At 33.1% G+C, this 23,034-nt stretch overlaps 1 protein-coding gene across 1 annotated transcript in view; it reads left to right on the top strand.

Annotated features, from left to right (window-relative positions):
• The window catches only part of LOC125682596 (tyrosine-protein kinase Tec-like), a 31,937-nt gene that overhangs the window by 2,344 nt on the left and 6,559 nt on the right, over positions 1–23,034 (top strand). Inside the window, exons 3-17 of the mRNA XM_048923262.2 lie at positions 1,904–2,002; positions 2,555–2,654; positions 3,371–3,499; positions 4,576–4,712; positions 7,191–7,255; positions 7,973–8,032; positions 8,131–8,262; positions 11,678–11,799; positions 12,704–12,778; positions 12,903–12,967; positions 15,334–15,437; positions 17,057–17,145; positions 17,709–17,907; positions 21,120–21,238; positions 22,423–22,583. Coding sequence (XP_048779219.2) covers positions 1,904–2,002; positions 2,555–2,654; positions 3,371–3,499; positions 4,576–4,712; positions 7,191–7,255; positions 7,973–8,032; positions 8,131–8,262; positions 11,678–11,799; positions 12,704–12,778; positions 12,903–12,967; positions 15,334–15,437; positions 17,057–17,145; positions 17,709–17,907; positions 21,120–21,238; positions 22,423–22,583 — 1,656 coding nt within the window. The remainder of the gene's footprint in view (positions 1–1,903; positions 2,003–2,554; positions 2,655–3,370; positions 3,500–4,575; positions 4,713–7,190; positions 7,256–7,972; positions 8,033–8,130; positions 8,263–11,677; positions 11,800–12,703; positions 12,779–12,902; positions 12,968–15,333; positions 15,438–17,056; positions 17,146–17,708; positions 17,908–21,119; positions 21,239–22,422; positions 22,584–23,034) is intronic.

Below are 23,034 nucleotides of genomic sequence, written 5' to 3'. Positions count from 1 at the left end.
TGGAACAGTAAAAAGATAACAATAGTGGAAGTGTGCATAAGACAAAGTTTTAATTACTACTTCTTAGTTCCCTGTCAGTAAAGCTAGATGTAGATTTCCTGTCTATCAACTGGTCAGTCTGTCTATTTTATAAATATTTTCTTCATGCTTTACAAAATTGATGGAGAACTTGGTACTACAGTGAAAACTGTCAAATCTGACAACTATGCAATCTGTTTCACTGGGCATTCTGAAACTTGTTTTCATTCTCAATTTTATATTGTATTTTACACTGTTTATTCTAACACACTATGTATTCTGACAAAATTGTTGTCCCCCAATGCATATTGTATTAGACAGGTTTCACTGTATATAATAGGTAACTATAGTAAATGTGATAGACATGATCACTTAACACAGTAGTATTTTATAATAGGGACCTACATGTGATAGAATATTGTATTACTATGAAATTGGTACTATAATAGGGACATGTACCTTTTTAATTTCTTACTAAAGCCTTTGACCAGGACTGTTTATAATGATAAATTAGAATATGAATAATTTTAGAATAATCATTAATGATACTCTTGGTATTTCCAACAGGTTTTAAATAATACGTGATGAATAATCTAGGTTGATGGTTTTAAACCAGGAAGCAAGAAGTCCAGGAAGCTTGTATACCATGTATCATAATTTGACAGCTTAATATATCTATAGAGCCTATAGACTTTTTCAATAGACTTTTAAAAAATGTATGAGTGCAGATAATATTTGTACATAGCAATTTCAATTTCAAAATGTCTATTCCCCCCCCCCCCCCCCTTCCCCTCCTTCAAACCCTCAGCATCACAAAAGAGGAATTAAGGCTCTCTATGATTCGTCATTTGTATTTTACTATGTAATTATATTCATTAACTGGTAAGCTAGGTTAAGATACTTGTTGAACTCTGTGCGAGCAAGGGAAATATTGGATCGAGCTACCTTATATACTTATTTATTAGATACAGAGTTGAGATTTAATGTTGATGACCAGATTTTCACAGTGCATAAATACACATAGTGTTCATTTTATATTTGGCATGGGCCCCAGGGTTTCTACTTTAAAGTGTGAATACTTGAAAGAAAATGTACAGGTGATTAGAATGATAAATGCAATTCTGTTGAAAATCTGTATACATGTATGCATAGTTTGTTAGTACGACTTTTGACTGCAATTCAATATTGTTGACAAATATGAACAATTGTTCATCAGAATGGTATTGTGCTCAGTATATGATGATTGAAATATTTTTTTGTTGACAAAAAAATGAAGAGTTGTCTTCTTGTTATTCACAAAACTATTAGATAGGCAATATTTGTTATAATTTTACTTTCTTTTCCTGTTATATGCATCTTTGGAAATTTAGACTCCATGTCACATATAGTTCACTCCACAATTTGATGGGTCAGCTGATGCTGTATGCAGCTTTGATTTATGACTCCATGTCACATATAGCTCACTCCACAATTTGACAGGTCAACTGATGCTGTATGCAGCTTTATGACTGGGTTATCACTGCTGCAATGCAGTTTTAATTTTGTGGTTTTTTTTACTTTAAGTGAAAATAGCAAAAATAAAATTGCAGCCAAATAAAGTTGTATACTGTAATACATACTTAAAGAAATGTAAGTCTTTCTTTTAATGGTTTAGTTTAAGGAGAGGGTGTTTGAATTATTTTTAAGTTTTAAGAACTTGTGTCCAATCCTCTTTGCAATATTATTTTAACAACAAAATATGTTAAATCAGATCAGTAGTTTAAATCTGTAAATAAGGTTCTCTAGCAGAAGTATACATCTATATTCATTATAATTTTAGTAAGGCTGCTTTTTAGGAAAGTGGGTCATGAAGATAAAAATGTAGTTGTTTGAATATCATTTGCAGAAACAAGGCAAACAAAAGGGTGGTGTGGAATTGCGAAAAATAAAAGCAGTGGAGACTGTTGAAGACAACGTGCTGGACAATAAAATTAACGTATTTCAGGTAAGGAGTGTGTACTGTGAACCAATTTTGGTCTGTGTACAATATGCTCTCCCAAATCAATAGTAGATACCCTTTTTAAGATTATATTTTCAAAATCTGTTCGTCTTTCATTAAAGTGAATTTTGTCTGGTTCATGATGAGGTTTTGTCAATTCATGAAAAAGTAGAAAGAGAAGTTTTCTTATACTTTGTAATTTAGTTCATCTTTCTTCTATCTATTGGCCTTTTTTTAAAAGTTTATTATAAAAGTTGCATTTCCACCTTGAAAAGCATTTTAGGTGATACATACTTTAAAAATGTTGGAATACAATCAAAATAAGATTGATATACATGTACATGTATGTGAATCTCAATAGGTGTCAATATGGGAGTCACTGCTAAAAGGTGCAATGTAATTATAGACCATATTCTGTCACCTTCAGCAGTTATAAATATTCCTGATTGATGTTAGCAATTGTTATAAACTTCATTAGGAGGAAGTTTATATGCTGCATAAAAAAGTAATATATATTCATGGAAATGAAAAAGAGTTTATTTGAGTCCTTGTTTTCAGGTTGTACATGCTTCCCAGAAAAATAATGAAATTTTGACATTGTACATTGTGGCACAAGACGATATTCAAAGACAAGACTGGGTCACAAAGCTCAGGAAAGGTCGGTATATATTTAGTATGGTCAACTGCAATTATTCTGTAACGGGCTTTATGACTGTTTTGTGCCATGAAAGCTGGATATAAACACTAGCTTTATTCACCTTCATGACCGAGAGGGAATTTGAATTCAATACGTTTGATGTATGTACAATTGGAGTTTAACCTTGCTAATAACTTCTGAACAGTAAGTGATAGAGCTTTGATATTTCACATGAGTATTCCTTGTGACAAGACCTTCTGTGGGTACCAACATTTTTGACCCTGTGACCTTGACCTTGGCATTTGACCTACTTTTTGAAAATTTTAACCTTGCTAATACCTTTTGAACAGTAAGTGATAGAGCAGCTGATATTTCACACGAGTATTCCTTGTGACAAGACCTTTCCATTGGTACTAAACCTTTTGACTTTGACATTAAAAAAATTGACATTGGTCATAACTTCTAAATGGTAAATATTGGAGCTTTCATTTTGCACAAGAGTATTTTTTGTGACAAGATCTTTCTACTGGTACCACGATATTTGTCCTTGTGGCCTTAGCCATCTTCGGAATTGGCCATTATCGGGGGCATTTGTGTTTCACAAACACATCTTGTTTCTATAGTGAATATATAACAACATGTTTTATATTTTTATCCCAGATATTAGTAATTTAAGTCACTGCATACATGTATGACCCAGTATATTGTAATACTTGTTAATTTTACATGTGACTTAGCTGCCGAGAATGCTGATGCAACATTTATACCAAAGTATCACAAAGGGGTTTGGATCAGTGGAAATTACACATGCTGTAACCAGATTTCAAAGAATGCCATTGGCTGTGAAGTCACTTCCACAGAAAGAGGTATTGTATGTGTATGGTTAAGTCCACTGAACATAGAGTATCACCAAGGTATATTGCTACCCCCTCATACCGCCATCTATATGTGTAGAATGGATTTTCATACACATTAAAAAAACTGATATAATGCCAAACTCGCCTATCGCCATCCACCACCTGTTTTCAGATACAAAATGTCATTACCTTTATATACCTCATAACAATACCTACAAAAAGGGACCAGAAGCCATAATTATACATAATTGTGTGTCTGGTGAATCATACTGAATCTAAATTTAGCACAGGTAATTCTGATAATAGATTGAATATAATCCTTTAAAAATTGTCCAGTAAAATTGTCCACATGTAAACAACAGAGAAATGAAACTACTTTCAGCTGCTGTAAATTTTGTGTACCATGTGATCAATACTGTATGTGTAATGTATATTGATGTGTGTATTGTCATATTTCTGCGTTCCTGTAAAAAATTGCAGTCATTACGAGTGTTGTTAACCGTTCAACATATTCAGTCATTGTAGAACCTACCATGACACCAAACGGTTGTACATATACTTAAGTATTGTACAAATGCAGAAGAACAGAACATCCTGCTATTTAATGAAATTGTAAGAATTAAAGCAAAAGAATTTCATGCATTTACATATCTTGTCATATGTGGATGACAATGAAATGACAATAAATCATTGATTGATCAACCACCTTTTTTCAAATTGATGAACTAGAATGCTTGACCTCTTCATAATGCCACCCTCGATATAATGCCAAAATAGGCTGAGACAAAGGCTAGCGATATACCAAGGTGACACTATGTACCAAAAAAATCTAATAATATATCATAGGACATGTGCATATAGTACTCAACAGATTGCAAAAAGATTTTCTCATATCCATAATATCAACAATGTCAAGCACATGAAACTAGAAGTTTATCAAAAACTTATCTACAGTAAAGATTAAAAAACATACATGATGTATTCTTGATTCTGAACATATTTATAGGGTATCATTTCCTTGTTTGCCTTTTTAGGGATTGATATTAGTTAATGTTGTATAGCTTTTGCTTTTGATTTTTGTTCAGAGTTTGGAGGAACCCCCTCAGGCCTCCCACCTCCCCCTTCAATCCCTGCCCCCTCCCCAGAGCCCACACCAAAGAAAATATTTGTAGCAGTGTACAATTTTACACCAACAGAAGAGGAGGATCTAGAACTTTTACAGGTGTGTTTTTACTTTTAAGATTTGAAATAAAAAAAAAAAAAAGAATGACCAATCTTTGAAAAGGACAAATTGTCAATATCATATTGTTACATTAATGTATTTGAGGATAATATAAATACATTTTGAAGTACAGTCATACTTGATTTTAAGGAATACTTATGAACACCTATGATAAGGAGCGTTTTTTAATATTTAAAAGAAAGTTCTTAATATTTAAAGATAAATCAGCACAAACATGACCTTTTTTATATCAATTCATATAGCAGCCAGATGTCACTTTAAAGTGACTGAGAGCTGATGTAGGATGAAACATTTAAAAAATATCAACTCTATATCATGTGCTTATGTGACAAAGATGCTCCACAGAATTGGAGGTTATGACATTGTGATGTACATGAGTAAAGGATTATGTTGCAATGTCTATGACATCAGAAACTGCTGGCGACTTACAGAGAGGGATGTATTACATGTATAAGTCTTTATGGTATAGATGCATCATGGATCATGGGAACTGCCAATCAATGGTGGTACCCAACAGTCCTCTTCCTTCCACTCCACTGCTAGAATTCTGCTCACCAGTCCTGACAAAGCTGACAAACTTCAGGCCATTTTTGTCCTTGGTTTCTTCCTTTTCCTTTCCAACGCATAGCAGATAGAACCTTGCTATGCCTCTATGTGTATCATCATTATCTCAAAGCTAATGAACATGAGGACAGAATGTGTTCTAAGTTTGCTGGTCTACCACAAAGTGTACAGTCTGGATCATCCATCTGACATGCCCCATGTTGCAAGATTGGTTGGAGTTGGCAACATATCATAAACAACCTCTAGTTGGAATTGTAATCTTAAAGGCTCTGTGGTTCTGATATAATTCCTTGATCATTTCTTATTTGAGCTTCTTCCCAATTAAGTCAACTTCCCTGCTTCTTCAACCAAATGTGTTCACCATTATGCTCCTCCAGTGCACAGACCTCCTACTGTATCAAATACAAACTTTAAACCTATTAAAGAAAGAAAGTGATATTTATTTCTTTTATCATTTTCATACATAAACTTAAGGTGTAAAAGCAAAGTCAAAACACAAGTCAAAATGGTATTAAATGTAATATGTAGTATAACAAACTACAGAAATTTCAACAGATTATTGTCTAAATCCATTTGCATCCAGTTTAGGCTTCTTGTTTTTGATATCCTCTTATCTAACTTGAGGACAATAGTATTTTTAGTTAAATGTGACATTTTTAAGACATACTGACAGATTTATAGAATACAGGTCCTGAGCTTAAATGCAGTAAAGCTACAAGAATAGGTAAATACCCAATACCTGAAGTATCCCAAGTAATGAGTTTGTGTTTTGACTTTGCTTTTACACCCAAAGTTTATGTATGAAAATGATAAAAGGAACAAATATCACTTTCTTACAACCAATAATTTTTTATAACCATATTTTTAAACAAAGATTTAAAAAGAAAATGACAGGGCTTTTCGATCCTTATAACCAAAATCTGTTTACAACTGAGTTCCCTATAAACAAGTTTTACTGATGAGTGCTGTGTTATTCATGACATTTTTGCATGGATTTGTCTACATACATGACGTATTGCATGGCAGATGTTCATTTTGCATGCCATATACATTAACTGATCTCACTTGTTTTATAATTTTTAAAATGATATTTTATGAATAACTTTTTGACCATTGCATTTCTACCATCTTTTACTGGAAATATTTTGAACAGTTGTTGTACAATTTCTGAAATAGGTTTAAAGTTTATATTTTAAAATTAATTAATATCGGATCTTCTATACATTGGTTGTTAGTATATCGGCCTGGTTAGTTCAATCACCTAACTAATAACACAAAGGTCCCGAGTTTGATCTCAGATTGATCAGAAGATTTGTCTCCTTTTCTTTGCTACTAAATAATGTCCACAGAGTTGACTTTACATTCTTTTAATTGCCACAACCAGGAACTGTTAGAATATGCTAAACTTTAAAAGAGACCTTGTAATATACCTCATGTTCAGCTGTTGTAGGAACAAGATAGGATAAAACTTTTAAAAGTGAATATACTGTACCTGAAGTAATGTGGAATGCCATGAAAAATATATATTATTGAGAAACGTTGCATATTACCCTAAGCTTGTGTAGCTGACATACAGTAAACATGAGGAATGTTTACAGTGAGAGGGTGATATTCAATGTAGCTGACATACAGTAAACATGAGGAAGGTTTACAGTGAGAGGGTGATATTCAATGTAGCTGACATACAGTAAACATGAGGAAGGTTTACAGTGAGAGGGTGATATTCAATGTAGCTGACATACAGTAAACATGAGGAAGGTTTACAGTGAGAGGGTGATATTCAATGTAGCTGACATACAGTAAACATGAGGAAGGTTTACAGTGAGAGGGTGATATTTAATGCTATAATTGACCATTGATTTGATTTTAATTCACAAAATGTTGTTCACACAGGGAGAAGAGTATGAAATTTTAGATGACTCGAGAGAACATTGGTGGCGAGCAAAAAATAAAAATGGGTAAGATCAGATACATTGAAACAGTGTAAAAAAAAAAATTGGTTGGTTTTGACATCATGATCGAGGTCTGCAGTCAGCCTTTTTAATTAAGAACCAGGGTTTCTGCAATTTTTTTTTTTTACATCACATGACATCATATTACAGATATCTAGCCATTTGCATAAGATGAATTTCATTTCCTTACTGATTGTCCATTCTATGTTGAAGAGAGAAATATGTTTTTTAATGGTATATACAAGCTCAACAAAAATTTTATCTATCTAACAAATAAGGACAAATTTACTTGGTTGATGATTAATGAAGACAAACCAGTAATTGTCAAATTGAGTGAATATTTAGTGCAAACTTTCAGAAAAAGAAGTGATGCTTTAAAACTGCAAGAATCATTATAGTTTATTATTCATATGTTGGTATAATACTGATACTGTCCATTTACTTGTGGATACACATGATTAGCAATTCATATATGTATGTACTTGTTTCCCCAACATGCTGCATCCACATGCAGTTTGCAGTCTATGTAACCTGTAGTTAATGTTGTAAACTTTCTTTCTTTTTTGAATTTCCTTCTTTATAAACTGTCTTACTGTTATGCCCTCTGGGCCCAAAATTGGAATAAACTTATCTTATCTTATCTTATCTATATTCTTTGCTTAATGAAGAGGCCATTAATTGAAATCTGCTTCTGTGTTCTATTCTTCGTTGCTTTTTTTTCAGGAGGACTGGCTATATACCATCAAATTATGTCAAAAAGAAATTTGATTTAGAAATGTTTGAGTAAGTATTGACGTATAAGTTGTTCTTCCAGAAAATTCCTTTCTTGATTATGATGAAACCTGTGCTGTCTTAATGAAGAATATATCTTCCCTTTTTAGTTGGTATTATAAAAATTCTACACGAGAAAGAAGTGAAGCTATTCTCAAAGAGGAACAAAGAGAAGGTTGTTTTTTGGTGCGAGAATCAAGTGCACCGGGCATGTTCACTATGTCCCTTTATACCCAAGAAAAGTGAGTACCATTATACATGTACTATGTCATTAGGGAAATTGATGTTGGATTCGATATCATCATACTGCTGGTATGCATGGAGATATACTACCATTACCAAATCAAATTGTTTCCCAAAATTTATGAATGCTGTAGATTCCTTATTGTATAAGTCAGGGATGTAACAATACTTGATAATCAGAGTACAGGTATTTACTTGTCCAGCGATATCCAATACAATGGGAATCCAACACAAAGTTGGGTTTGATTAGAAGCAATTAAGCCGAGATTAATGTACATGTAATTGTCTATCTACATGTACTCGGGTTACACTTCAGTATCAAATTCTTCTGTATACTCTTACTTGCACAAACTTAAGTACACAATATTCTTTTGAAACAAACTTCTGGACAAATTTCTCTTCACAATTTGTAAAACAATTCTTCTTCAACAATTATCTAACAAAAGTCATAGCCACCCAACAAGACATGCTTGATTTGATTATGTTAGCTCCTCAGCACAACTACACTGTGTAGATATTGGTTCAATACTGCTTTCATTGTTCCATACATATTATACATATATTCCTTAACCCTATCCAGTTGAAAAATTCTGTGTCAATTCCAATTTTGAAAGGGTTTGGCAGGGATTACATTTTGTGGTGGAAGGATTGTTAAATCAAAAAGTTCTAAATCTGCATGATATTACAGTTTCTGTTTTATCCAATATATTATCAATATTTATACCCCTATGCTTGTATTTCAATTTTGTAATTTATGATACAAGTTATTAGAGACAATGGAACTAAATAAACTGTTGTAATTCATTAATTTGATTGACATTTTTTCCGAAACTGAACACCAATTCTTAAAAATATCTAAATTAATTTACCTGAAATTTTGTATCAAAATTCAGTATTTTGGCCTTTAATTCAAAAATTTAATATATAAACCCACTTTATATTTTAAGGCAAGACTGTAATTCATTTTCAATTTAAAAAATCGACAAAACTCCTAATATGTTCTTTTAAACTCAAAAATTCCGTATCATGAATTTTTCATATATCAAGTGCAAGAAGGTCATTATTTCCAGTCTACTAGTATTAAAAACTTTTTTTTTTATATCTGTATTGTTAAAAGACATGATTATGTATCTATTTTATGTAATGATTGATTTGTGTTGCTTATGTGGAGTTGACACCAACAAACAAATCAAGTTTAAGGTAAGGTTTGCAACAACAGGGAGATACATGTAACTCTTGATATACCTCAGTGCACTTCACGCTTTATGACGTCACAATGAAAAATTGTGTCGCGACATAGTTGTATCGTGGGAAAATTTCATAATATTTACTTGTTATTTACTAGTTCATCTACCACTGTCAAGTGTCAACCGGCGTATGTGTAAATCTCTATGATAAAATAATAATAATTTTCTCAAATTATCATTTATAAATTATTTTCTTTGATATTGTAAAAGTCTACAACTTTTTATGTATAGTATGCGCTACGGTTAATTGCCATTTTATGTTGTGACCTTGAAATCGCCCCTAATGGGCATCATCATTTGGAATACATCAAGAAAATCAGTTGTTTGTAAACAACGGCATGGCTCTGATAAAAGATGATGATCGGTACCGGTTGCTGATACCATGTGAAACCATGAGATGATCACATGTAATCTCTGTGAATCTTGCTAGGGAAAGTAGGATTTATTTTGATGCTGTTATAATTGATCATTGTGATTGAATAGTATCCTCAAATTTGACAAGGTTCGATATTAATGAAGCTAGAAATTTTTATGACATTAAAAGCATTTTTTTAAAAATAAACCTGACCATGCTTTACCTCTCTAATTACATGCACTATATATTTCAATGCTATGATATCTACTTGCGCTGATCGAAGGATTTATCGCATAAACTTTGAAATGTAGAAAATGCGACTGATATGATCACGTAAGGATAAAAGAGGGGTCTTCTCTAGTATATCTTAAAATAGTCTTAATTTTGTTTGAGGAACATTTGCATAACGGCATGTATCTTGTCGACATAAAACAGATTTGCTAAGTATCATTTTTATTAACTTTACATTAATCCCCCCCCCCCCCCTCTAGATCTGCCACTGATCGAGCTTTATATTGTCGCGAAGGTTACAGTTGTATGTTCAACTATGTAAACAAACATCAAGCAATGGAACAAGAAGAGGGAATTTATTTCAAAGATGTAGTATATAAGACAGGTTCGGCCTAATGAAACACGGAAATTATGACAAAGCGGGACCGCAGAAAACCTGCTGGGAAATTGAAGATATTGTATTGAAGTTAGAAAAAACAAACAAACAAAAAACCAAACCTCTTAATTTCTAATTAATGTGATACTACAATACTTTACAAATAAATATAAATATCATTTATCAGTTTTGGGCTGGAATTGTATTTTGTTCATGAAAATGCTCAATGCACTCTTCAAAAGTTGTACAATTATAAACTAAAGTGACAAATCGCATAAATGAAATAATTCTTTTTAATCTGTTACCATGGAAACAAAGCCCGGTGGGTAATTTTATATGCTTTCTTAAATGTTTATGGTTTAAATATTATGTTTAAAGTGAAATTTTTCTGACGTAGACCTTGTAAAGCTGCTCTATATGCATTTTTTGTTGCCATGGCAACCAATTTAAATTTTATTCAAGGTATAAAAAGTGCTATTTTTTGTGTTTTAAAATAAAAAATTTCTACCAATTAGTATAATCTTATAGATAATACTCTTTTAAAAAATTCTACCAGCTTTTTACCCGATAAGTTTGCCTCTTGTAGTTTTTATACCACTAGTATTCCCTTTTGTACAAAGATCCCAAAACTGTAAAACATCACAAAATTAAGCCCATCTGGTAAAAAAAATGACAAGGGCAATTTATTTTTAAAAAGTCAATTTTTAAAAGATAAATTCCTACTGAACATACTGATATGCAACATGACTTTGTTCACTACATGTCGAAATGTCGCAAACCTTACCTTAAGTGATAAATTTGAAGTACAAAAAGGTCAAGTTTAACATGCTCCAGTTCAATGACAAGCACTATGACCCCCCTTTTTCTTTTTGATTTCCTAATTCCCCTTCAATGTAGAATTCCAAAATATACTTCCCCAAAAATTGACAATACAATTGTACTACAGAATTCAGATACAAACCTCATGTGAATGAAAGAGGTAATAACATTGTGTCATTACATCTTATAATTCTGTGTTATTTCCTTGTTTTCATGATATTACACTTTAATTCCTGTTATTATGCCATTCTTTTGTGTCATAATGCCTAAAAGTTCTATTCTTTTTGCATCTTATTTTACTGTAAGTAAGACCTAGAAAATAATGAATACACATTATGCTGTAATTAAAAGTTTACACTTAGCTTACTATTGACCTGTAATTTCAGTGATGGGCAAGTTCGACATTATCATATAAAGAAGAATGACAAAGGCTACTATTATATAGCAGAGAAATATGCATTTCCTTCAATATCTGAACTAGTGCACTATCATAAACACAATTCTGCAGGTAAGTTTCAACTCTTTGTCAGTCTATCGGTTAGCATGAATATGTAAAGTAGATCAAAAGAATTTCTGAACACGCTGTTGCTAAAAGCTCTGTGAGGTTATGTATAGCCCATTTGAATAGTGTGTGGTATGTAATGTGTGTTATGAGAAAATATTTTGAAAATCCTTCGCCTAAGTTTTATTAACTTTGTCCAAAGTGTTCTTCAGCAAACGACTTTAATATATACTCAAACTAGGGGATAGTCCTTGGTAAAGGCTTACAAATCATCATAAAACCATTGGTCTATACCAAACTTCCATATGCACATGAGCAACACAACATGATTTAGATATGTTTAAGACATCTGGTAAAGGATGTGGCCTGAGGTCACATTAAAATTGAATGAAGTTGACAGAATTTTCAAAAGCATTATCATTTGCCTTATTGTGTGAAAAATAAAAGCTTTGGTTTTTCATATGTGTGTTCCTTATGGCAAGACCTTTCTTTGCATAATACAATAAAATATGTTCAAATCAAATAACCTTAATAATGAACTTTGATCTCTTTATGAAAAACATAATCATAGGCCATACGTAGCTTTTGAAATACAGGTGATAGTTTATATTATTTGAAATATCAAAAAATTGAATAAATAGTATAAATATTTATTTATATTAAATCTAAATAAAAATTTAATTTATAGATTTCTTGTGGACAACTCTTTCCATTAGAACCAAAAAGTTTTACTTTAAACTTGATATTGACAATTGACTTATTATTTTCAATGATCTTGATTATTTCATATGAACCCACATATCAATTGAGAAAATTTCGTTAAGTTGAGAATTTCTAGACTGATGGGTCTTTCATTTAATTTTGGGACGTACACAACATGGTGTTTAACTCGTACATTTTTGATTTTCAGGACTTGCTACCCGTTTAAAGTGTCCGCCTACTAGAAGTGGAACATCAGCCCCAGCTACAGCAGGCTTTAGCTCCAGTAGGTTTCTGCACACTGTAAAATGGTCAAGAACTCGGTGTAGTTGTGAAATGATTTTCATCTGAAATACTGTAAATTCTTCAAGAATGGTGTATTTACCTCATTGTGTCTTATCACTTTACAGGTAAATTTGAGATTGACCCATCAGAGATTTCTATTGGAGAGCAGCTTGGTGCAGGTTGTTTTGGGGTGAGTTAAACACTGAAATACATTATAAAAATAATACATGTTTTGTAGGGTGACATGTGGAATTGTGACCCCACGAAAAACCATTGTTGAGCAGAAAACAATATGACATGTATATCATTTCTTCACTGCACCCTTATAAAAGTAAGGGCAAGCACCTCTCCTCCTGCCCTAATACCTTTGTTCAATGTCCTATTTCAGCAATGGAAAGCACTTAAAACATGTCCAAGACAAGGTTGGATGACTGACAAAATAAGTGGCCCTCCCCACACACATACATGCTAGTTCCCCATGTAGTTCCCTATTCTGTGAGGATTTGTGAAGATGTGAAATCACCATCCAACCTATCAGTATTTACTTGTATATTGTTGCTTTGATAAGTAAAGCATGGTTATAGAGAACATCTAGGGGTGTCATCTTTTGGAAATAATAGGCATAATTCATTGTTATACCCGGACTTTCTAAAGAAAGTTCAGGTATATATTTGTTTCCCTGGTTCCTATGTCCATCTGTCACACTTTCTTCTTCCTCAAACTCCTCTTTTATATTTAGCAGTAACCAACTCATCATTTGGAATATGAAAGATGGTGTCCTGTAGATGTGTAATAAGGTTTCAGAACTTTCAATTTTACCTTGGGGGCGAAATGGGGGTAAAAAAAAACAATGTCTTTTTTAAAAAAAACCTGGTTTCCAGAACACCTCATACATTTTATGCAATAGCCAAATCATTTCTGGAAGATGATTGGTGTTGTACTATAGATGTGCAATAATGTTTTGGAATTTTCATTTTCACCCTGGGGGCCAAAAGGGAATCAAAAATGTTTTTCTACAAAAACCTTGTTCCCAGAACTCCTCTAACAATTTACACAGTAGCCAAATCATCTTTTGGAAGATGATTGGTGGTGTCCTGTAAATGTGCAATAATTTTTTTCAACAAAAAACCCTTACTTCGTAGCCGTATACTCTGCGTAAGAAAATCTGACATAACCGGACTAGGGGGTCATGTTCATGTGAACTTTATGTCAGCCAATCAGTGTGTCGCCTATGAAGTTGTCGGTGTTCACATTTCAAGGAAAATGGCTGCGATTGTTTGGTTTGAAAAAAAAACACATCAGAGCAAGAGGTGATGTCACAATGCACCGTTTATGTTGACTAGCGTTAATTTCCTGGCATTGATTAAGTAAACCAACTTGAAAACTATTCAAATCATACCCATCCCTATTCGTACATAAATTGCAATTCACAATTAATTTAATTTGGGTGTATTTTGTATCGTACGTTTTGTTATTTGTATGAACGGAATAGACTAGGCATTATTGCAAAAGTTTAAAATTCCTTATGTCAGAATATACAATTTTATAGTGTGCAATAAACTTCGTGGGAAAGAGATTACTGCAACTTGTTTACGAATTGCTGGGAACCGCCTAAATAGCCATCATTGTCTGTATGGCGCAATCTGACTGGCTGATAGTTCTCATGAATATTCCAAGCAAAAGGTCATGTGGACGTGACCCCCTATGGGGTTATGTCAGATCCTATTGGAGTGATTGTGAGTGTATCTTAGGATCTGATTTTAATTAGATTGGGGGCAAATGGAGAGGGAAAATGATGAACAAAAACTTGGTGGTCAGTGCATTGTGTCATGTCTCGATGTGCAACAAGAATATCTTTATGATGGTAGTAGGGACTTTCTTAAAAACAAATATCTTCCTTCCACAACTCCTTTTCAACCATAATTTATTATATATTAAGTTAAGAATTTATTCTTTATTGAGCTATGAATTAATTATATGAAATACTAACATACGAGGCTAGGTCGCATTAAATTACCACTATATTTTCAAAATTACCACTATATTTTCAAAATTACCGCCATATACTCATTACCATATCTAAATAGTATACATAATCACTACCAGCCAGTGCCTTAAGCATGTACATGTTTAAAGTACAACATCTGAAATCGGGATGAATACTGTAATTTCTGGCAATGCAGTGCTAATGTATTCCTCCCAGAGGCACAGAGGTCGTATTCTTGCCTAAGCATTTTATGCTAAATTTGATCATGTATATTCAAGTAAATTATAAAATAGTTATTGTGGCTTCTTTGCTAGTTACACAAGTACGACAGAGAGTTATATTTTAAAGGGCATACACTTGTCTGTGGGTATTACTGTCTTATGATAGCCTCTAGTTTTTATCTTTGTTAGGATGATAATGACTTCACTTCAAGTGTAATTTCATCCTGAGCATGTTCACTGTGTTGTAAATGGCATTGTGACAGACTTTTGCATGAATGTTTTAGTATCCAATTTATTAATTGGGTTTTTTTAATCATAAAATTTAGGGAATTTGTATTGCCTTTACAGACTGTTCATGAGGGCAAGTGGCGTGGTAAACGCGTTGCTGTGAAGATGATGAAAGAATCTACCATGTCTGACGATGGTTTCATTGAGGAAGCTAAAACCATGACGTTAGTAAATCTTTTACTGTACATGTAGTCAATCTTTTACTGTACATGTAGTCAATCTTTTACTGTACATGTAGTCAATCTTCGCAAGCCAAGTATCCGATTCGCTTACTCTCATCTCCCGAAGATGCATGCACTAGTTCTTTTTTCATAATTGTTAAATAGAGATTTAGTGCAACCAGCAATTCATCCATTACGTCACTGCCAAAATCACTACAACATGAATCCCCCTGACCTAAGTCTACATACAATATTATATGTTATCTGAATATGTCTTTTGTAAATACTGAAGTTTAACAACCTACATGGATCACATTTTCAACAGTTTGTCTGTCTGTCCGTCTGTAAAAATGATTTTATTCAAAGCACTCATGGTTTTTTGGAACAGTTTGGTTATGTGGCTGCTATGAATGAGAAATAATCCAGTGATGTAACAGTTGCATTTAAACATGTTAAAAACTTCTTTAAGTACTGGTATAAATGAAGATAAGTGGTATATGTTTTATCATGCCTCAGACAAAATTGTTGAAATCTAATTGGTCAGATCTTGTTCGTGTAATGCAGTGAAAAAAAACATATCATGCGAGAAAAATCCGTATTGAGCGAGAAATTTATTGTCGGGTTCGACTTGCAGCTGTGACAAAATGGTGAAGCGATTTGGACAGACTATTAAGTTGTATGATATAGAAGCCCACATATACAGTTAGAGGTCTTCGACATGATAAATTTGTTACACAATGAGTTAGTGACCTGATAGGGAAAAATACATGGTATGAAAAGAAAACCTGTATATGGTTTTCTTTTCACACCATGTATTTAATATTATCATTATTACTACAGTAACTTAATCCAAAGAATCGAATCACATTGAGTTGACAGGTGTGGATCATCAGATCACATGAGACGTGAAGTTACTGCAGTTATGACAAATTTATCATACACCTCCTTATGCATTTTGAAATCCACATTTATAACATAATAAATGTAATCCAAATTATCAAAAACAGACATACAGTGAAATTATATTTTGTGTATGCATTTTTGTTTGTGATGCGAATGATATTTTCCACAAAACACATTGCGTTGATTCATTGTGACACCATCAGTTTCAGAGGATACTGATACGGAATCAGAAAACCAGTGTGGTGATCTGGAAAATCGGATCACTCTCTATGAAATCAACAGTATCAAAAACGAAACATAGATGGGTTTATAATAAAGATCAATGTCTTAAGGATTGGGATTAGAAGATTATGATATGAGCAATCATTTTTCAAATGCAAAATGCTAGGCTGGATCAGAGGTTATTTAGAAGGGATGTTGTGTACAGTTAGGCTATACCCTGTAGACTAGGGAGTATTAGTCCTAGGAAAGTTGTATCTGCAATTTGTTTTTCATTTGACCTTCAATGCAAGACCGTAAGTCCCTAAAACAACTGATTTTAATGATGCTATTACGTACTTCATGGATCCTTGTTTACAATATTTTAGTAAATGGCACTGGTGTGCCTGTACATTTGTTCTGCCTATAAATTAGAATTAATGTACTTAGTACACTGTAACAGTATGCAGTATTATTAATGTAAATTGAAGTATTTATAAATGTTTTATTTTTAATTTCAGACAATTAAACCACAACAATTTAGTGCAGCTTTATGGCATTGTAACCAAGAAACGGCCATTAATTATTGTCACGGAACTTATGCAGTATGGTAAGGTTACTGTGATATCTGCGTAATATTGTTTACTGTTTATGGTTATAGTGTTATTAAAAGTGTTTACTTTATACTTCTATAATATTGGTAATTCTGCATTTGCATTTTATTTGCATAGCTTGTAGTAATATGGTATTGATAATTAAGTGTTCGGGTATAATTGGTTTATACATGTGTGTTCATGATAAATCGTTGTACATGTAATTATGTTGTTGAAAATGAAATCAGAATAATCAAATAATGTTTTCAGTATATGATTTAATTTGAAATTAAATTTGTAAATGTTTTGAGTACACATACATGTATATAGACCTGAGGGTTTTTTTAGCTTGCCTGCACTTTTGTGCAGAAGAGCAATGCTAATACCCCAGGCATAGACATTAAAATCCACTTCCAGGCTGAATGATAACAGATATTGACATTAAAATCCACTTTCAGGCTGAATGATAACAGATATTGACATTAAAATCCACTTACAAGCTGAATGATAAAGTACAGTTACAAATGTTCGTATTAGGAATCTGTTTTGTGCTTTGATGATATGAATTGTGCATTTGAAGGGTCATTGCTGTCCTACCTTAGACGACACAAAGCACGCCTGTTAAGCAAGACCGCAACATTACTAGACATGTGTTCACAAGTTTGCAATGGAATGACATATCTGGAAAAGAGGAGGTTCATTCACAGAGATCTGGCTGCCAGAAATTGCCTGGTGGGACAGAGTACAGTAGTCAAAGTGGCTGATTTTGGTCTAGCAAGGTATTTTTATAAACAGTAAACAGTTACTGACTGGACCTAATGGCAACAGCCGCTTTGTTTGACCTGTGAACTAATCTGTTGCCCTAAGCTGTAGGTTTTAGGCAGCAGAACCATTCGAGGGTCAAACAAAATGGTTGTTGTCTGTGGAGCCCGTCTATAACTGTTTTGTTTATACAACTTCATGTTGTAATGTAAGTAGTTATATATATATATATATATACATAGAATAAGGATATTGTTTTACCGCCATATCACACTTTTCCTTGCTTAATAAAACAATTACCTCTGCTCAAATATTTTACAAAAGTGTAAGGATTTTGTGACATGATACTCTTTGTTAGATGCGATGTTGCTCTATAAATATGAACTTCACGGTAAATACATGACGTTACAAGCATGGATCAATGATCATGTGACTGCATAGCCAGTGAAAATAGGGCAAGCAGTCAACAGCTTGATAGTGGTCAACAGTTTATAGACTCTTGTTTGGGGGCCAGTCAACAGATCAAGAATGAAAGAAAATCATGATTTTTTTAAAGTTAACAGTCAAAATGTTAATTTTAATTGCTATAATTTTATATAGGAGGGAAATGAAGATGTATAACTATGAGCATGGTTGAATCACTTTTTTCTTTCTAAGTCTTGTAATTTACATATATCTAAATTGTTCGTTTTTCTGATATAATGATACAGGTGAAAATTCATTTATATACATGTATATATATTTTTGTTTATTTTTCCCCAGTGATATCGTGTGTATATTTTGTGTATTTGTACCATAGTTTGGCATGCTTTCTTTTGTTAAAAGTGTGGGTTATCTGTACATAACACACACTTTTCTTCAAACCCCGCCCACATTCTCGAAAAAAACAACAACAACATCACTGTCCACTGTATGAAGTTCCTTCAGATCAAAATTGCACATATCAAACACGGATAACTGACTCAGACTAAGTTCTCCAAATACATTATAGATATTTGCACTGAATCTCACTTAAACCTTGATACAAGATAATATCGTCAATGGTCTCGTCCCAAAGACTTTCTCTTTCCATATTCTCCTCAAGTCGAGAAACACGTGTACGTAGAAATACGGGTATCATTTATAAATAGTTTTATAAAAGACCCAGTCATGTGATAAGAACGTGTTTGAGAGATAAACTTGTTTAGCGGACAGAGTGAATCAGACTTTTGTTTCTTTTATGGTTTCGCGTCTTACAATTCTTTTTTTTTTTCTCTCTCTTATGTTTCACCATTTTTTTTAATCTATTGTATATACATGTAAATGTTTTTCCAGCCAATTTAGTCAAAATATGTATTAGAATAGGATTTTCAAAAGAGTAACCACCATCATCAGTTGAATATATTTCTAAATTTTTAAACAGAAAAATGCACGAATATGGGTTCTTAGAATTTTATTTGAATTTTTAAATTTCAATTCTTTAAAGCCAATACCGGTACTAAAAGTTGGAGAATGCGTAAATGTTAAATAAAAATATCAAAACCAACAGTCCAAACATTTATATGCATTTTAAAAACGGTTTTTTAAAAACAATTAATGAACATACATTTTTCGGTGATAGAAAGTCATTATGATAGAAATATATGATGTACAAAGTGTAATGTAAAGACATAACAATTGGCATCATATTGTAAACAGGCGACCACGCTTCTGAAAGCTATAATAAGATATAATGAATAATAGTAAACTATGGTACAAGTCACTTACCCCATATAATATTGTTGATTATGTTCAGATTCCCGATGGGCATGGTCATAATGACACTCGGGAGCTATGCTCCCTCGTGTCATTATGACCATACCCATCGGGTATCTGCATATAACTAACAATATCATATGGGGTAACTACTACATATTTTACATTAATATGTTATCTATTTTTCTATTCTCTCATTTATCTGTCTGTGATTTTGTTTTATACAGGACCACAATGTAAACTAGTCATTTGTACGAATTGTGCTATCCTGTCTAAGTAAAGAATTTATTATTATTATTTCAAAAAACAATTTCTTTTTCAGCTTTTCATCTCTGCAAGTAATACACATAAAATAAAGATTTCAAACAATGAAATGCATTAAAATATAAATGAGAAAATAAAAGGGAACTAGTATTATTGTCTTTCTAACCCAAATATTCTTAAATTGGCAAATAGTTTAAATTTAGAGCACTAAGCCTAGCTGCAGTGCTGTTTTTTGGTGGTTTTTTTTTTTAGGGGGGGGGGGGGGGTCACTAGTTGGATTTCTACTTTCAATTTGTTTTAAACTAGTATCCATTTCTTATTCTTATCAAGTTTGTAATGTATTGCACATATATTCAAAATTGCTAGTGAAAAATAATTCTTTATTACACCATGTTAATATGACCACAGTAAAACCATGTTTTATGTAAATGCCAGAATTCACATGCTTAGCACTAATGAGTATTTTTGATGACCGGTTTACAGTGTAGGAATATTTTGATGACTGGTTTACAGTGTAGGAATATTTTTGATGACCGGTTTACAGTGTAGGAATATTTTGATGACTGGTTTACAGTGTAGGAATATTTTGATGACTGGTTTACAGTGTAGGAATATTTTGATGACCGGTTTACAGTGTAGGAATATTTTTGATGACTGGTTTACAGTGTAGGAATATTTTGATGACTGGTTTACAATTTAGGAATATTTTTGATGACTGGTTCACAGTGTAGGAATATTTTGATGACCGGTTTACAGTGTAGGAATATTTTTGATGACTGGTTTACAGTGTAGGAATATTTTGATGACTGGTTTACAACTTAGGAATATTTTTGATGACCGGTTTACAGTGTAGGAATATTTTGATGACTGGTTTACAGTGTAGGAATATTTTGATGACCGGTTTACAGTGTAGGAATATTTTTGATGACTGGTTTACAGTGTAGGAATATTTTGATGACTGGTTTACAATGTAGGAATATTTTTGATGACTGGTTTATAGTGTAGGAATATTTTGATGACTGGTTTACAATGTAGGAATATTTTTGATGACTGGTTTACAGTGTAGGAATATTTTGATGACTGGTTCACAGTGTAGGAATATTTTGATGACTGGTTTACAGTGTAGGAATATTTTGATGACTGGTTCACAGTGTAGGAATATTTTGATGACTGGTTTACCGTGTAGGAGTATTTTTGATGACTGGTTTACAATGTAGGAATATTTATTTAGGTATGTGATAGATGATGAGTACACCAGTTCAACAGGAACTAAATTCCCAGTCAAGTGGGCACCACCAGAGGTACTAAGTTATACCCGTTTCAGCAGCAAATCTGATGTCTGGGCATATGGTAGGCGCACTTAAACTCCTAATTGCATGACAAGCATATATCAGCATTTGAGTCTCCATTTCATTTCATTTATTCACTCCAACCATTCACAATGGTACATGAGGTACATAAGTATGATTTTGTAATTATATAAAACAATATTTCCAAGGGTACAAATATATAAATAATACATGCATATATATGTAAGACTCTAAAGTCTGATGGTCGCTCCAAAGTGCGATGGTCACGCCAAAGTGCGATGGTATGCGCCAAAGTGCGATGGTTTGTTGACGTTACGGACAACAAAGTGCGATGGTCACGCCAAAGTCCGATGGTGCAGAGTTCAGTAACGTTTGTGACATCATTCTCAACGTCTTTCAAAATAAAACCGAAGAAATGCAACATGGACAACAGCAACGGCAAGGTATACAAGGTTGAGGATAGTGAGAACGACAAAGTACATTTGTTGTCGAACTATCTACTTCGCCTGAACATTCTTTAATTCATGATCTTTTATTACTTTAACGTTCACGCATTGAAGATTCCTGGGGGTATGCTATGATACAAAACATTCTATAAGATTTCGCATTGGAAAATTTTAATAACACGACAACGAGATGGTAATGAAATAAGTTCTTATTCTTATTTTTTGTACATGGATTTTGCACTGATATTTTGGTGAAACAACACATGGTTAGTTCAGTCTGTACCAAAACACTGTGTCGTTTACAAACCAATGGATTTCGGCGTGTCACACCATCGCACTTTGGCGTGTCAGACCATCGCACTTTGGTGCATGAGTGTGGACCATCGCAATTTGGCGTGTCACACCATCGTGGTTTGGCACAGACCATCGCACTTTGGCGTGACCATCGCACTATGGAGTCACATCGCACTTTGGAGTCCTACATATATATATAATATATATATAGAGAGAGAAAGAGCACAAAATAGAGGTGGGGACATAATGCATACAAAGAGATTCCGACATTTAATAAATTATATATGTTAGGGAGGACAGCAGACTAACTCCTGGATTTTAGAAATAAATATACATGATAGTTTTTTTAATGTTTTAAAGCCTGATGTTGTCATTAATTCTCTGAATTTCAGTGTACTTGGTACATGACATCACTCATAGCATTTTTCAGAATTCTTATAAAATACAAATGATGAGAACAAAGTGGTAATGTTTAAATTTTCAGGTATTCTGATGTGGGAGATCTTTACTGGTGGAGTTATGCCATATGACAAAATGAAGAATGTGGAAGTTGTAGACTATGTGTGTCATTCAAGACAGCGTCTTGAAAAGCCAAGTGCTTGTCCAGAGAAGATTTATAAAGTGATGCTTCAATGTTGGCAACATGTATGTACATGATTATCAGAAGAATGTATACAGCCATTAGTTTTACATAACTTTAGTTTTGATTTTGAATGCCTTGAACATAACTTGGCCATACAATTTGTATAGAATGGATGATATAGATATAACAGTTGATTTAAAACTACATAAAAGCAGATAAGAAAAGAAAGCGTGAAAATGACCTGGAGCAAATGTAAAGCTGCGGTATGTTTTTAGCTCATCTGAGCTGAAAGCTCTCGTGAGCTTTTCTGATCGCCTGTTGTCCGTTGTCTGTCCGTCTGTAAACTTTTTTACATTTTCGACTTCTTCGCCAGAACCACTGGGCCAATTTCAACCAAACTTGGCCATAAGCATATTTAGGTGATGGGTTTTCAAATTTGATCAAATGAAGGGCCATGCCTCTTCAAATGGGGAGATAATCACAAAAATAGGGTGGGGTCATTTAAAAATCTTC

The sequence above is a fragment of the Ostrea edulis genome, chromosome 2, assembly GCF_947568905.1.
Source record: "Ostrea edulis chromosome 2, xbOstEdul1.1, whole genome shotgun sequence".
Lineage (NCBI taxonomy): Eukaryota > Metazoa > Mollusca > Bivalvia > Ostreida > Ostreidae > Ostrea > Ostrea edulis.
Note: the sequence above shows the minus strand (reverse complement) of the source record. Positions and strands in the feature narration are given on the sequence as shown.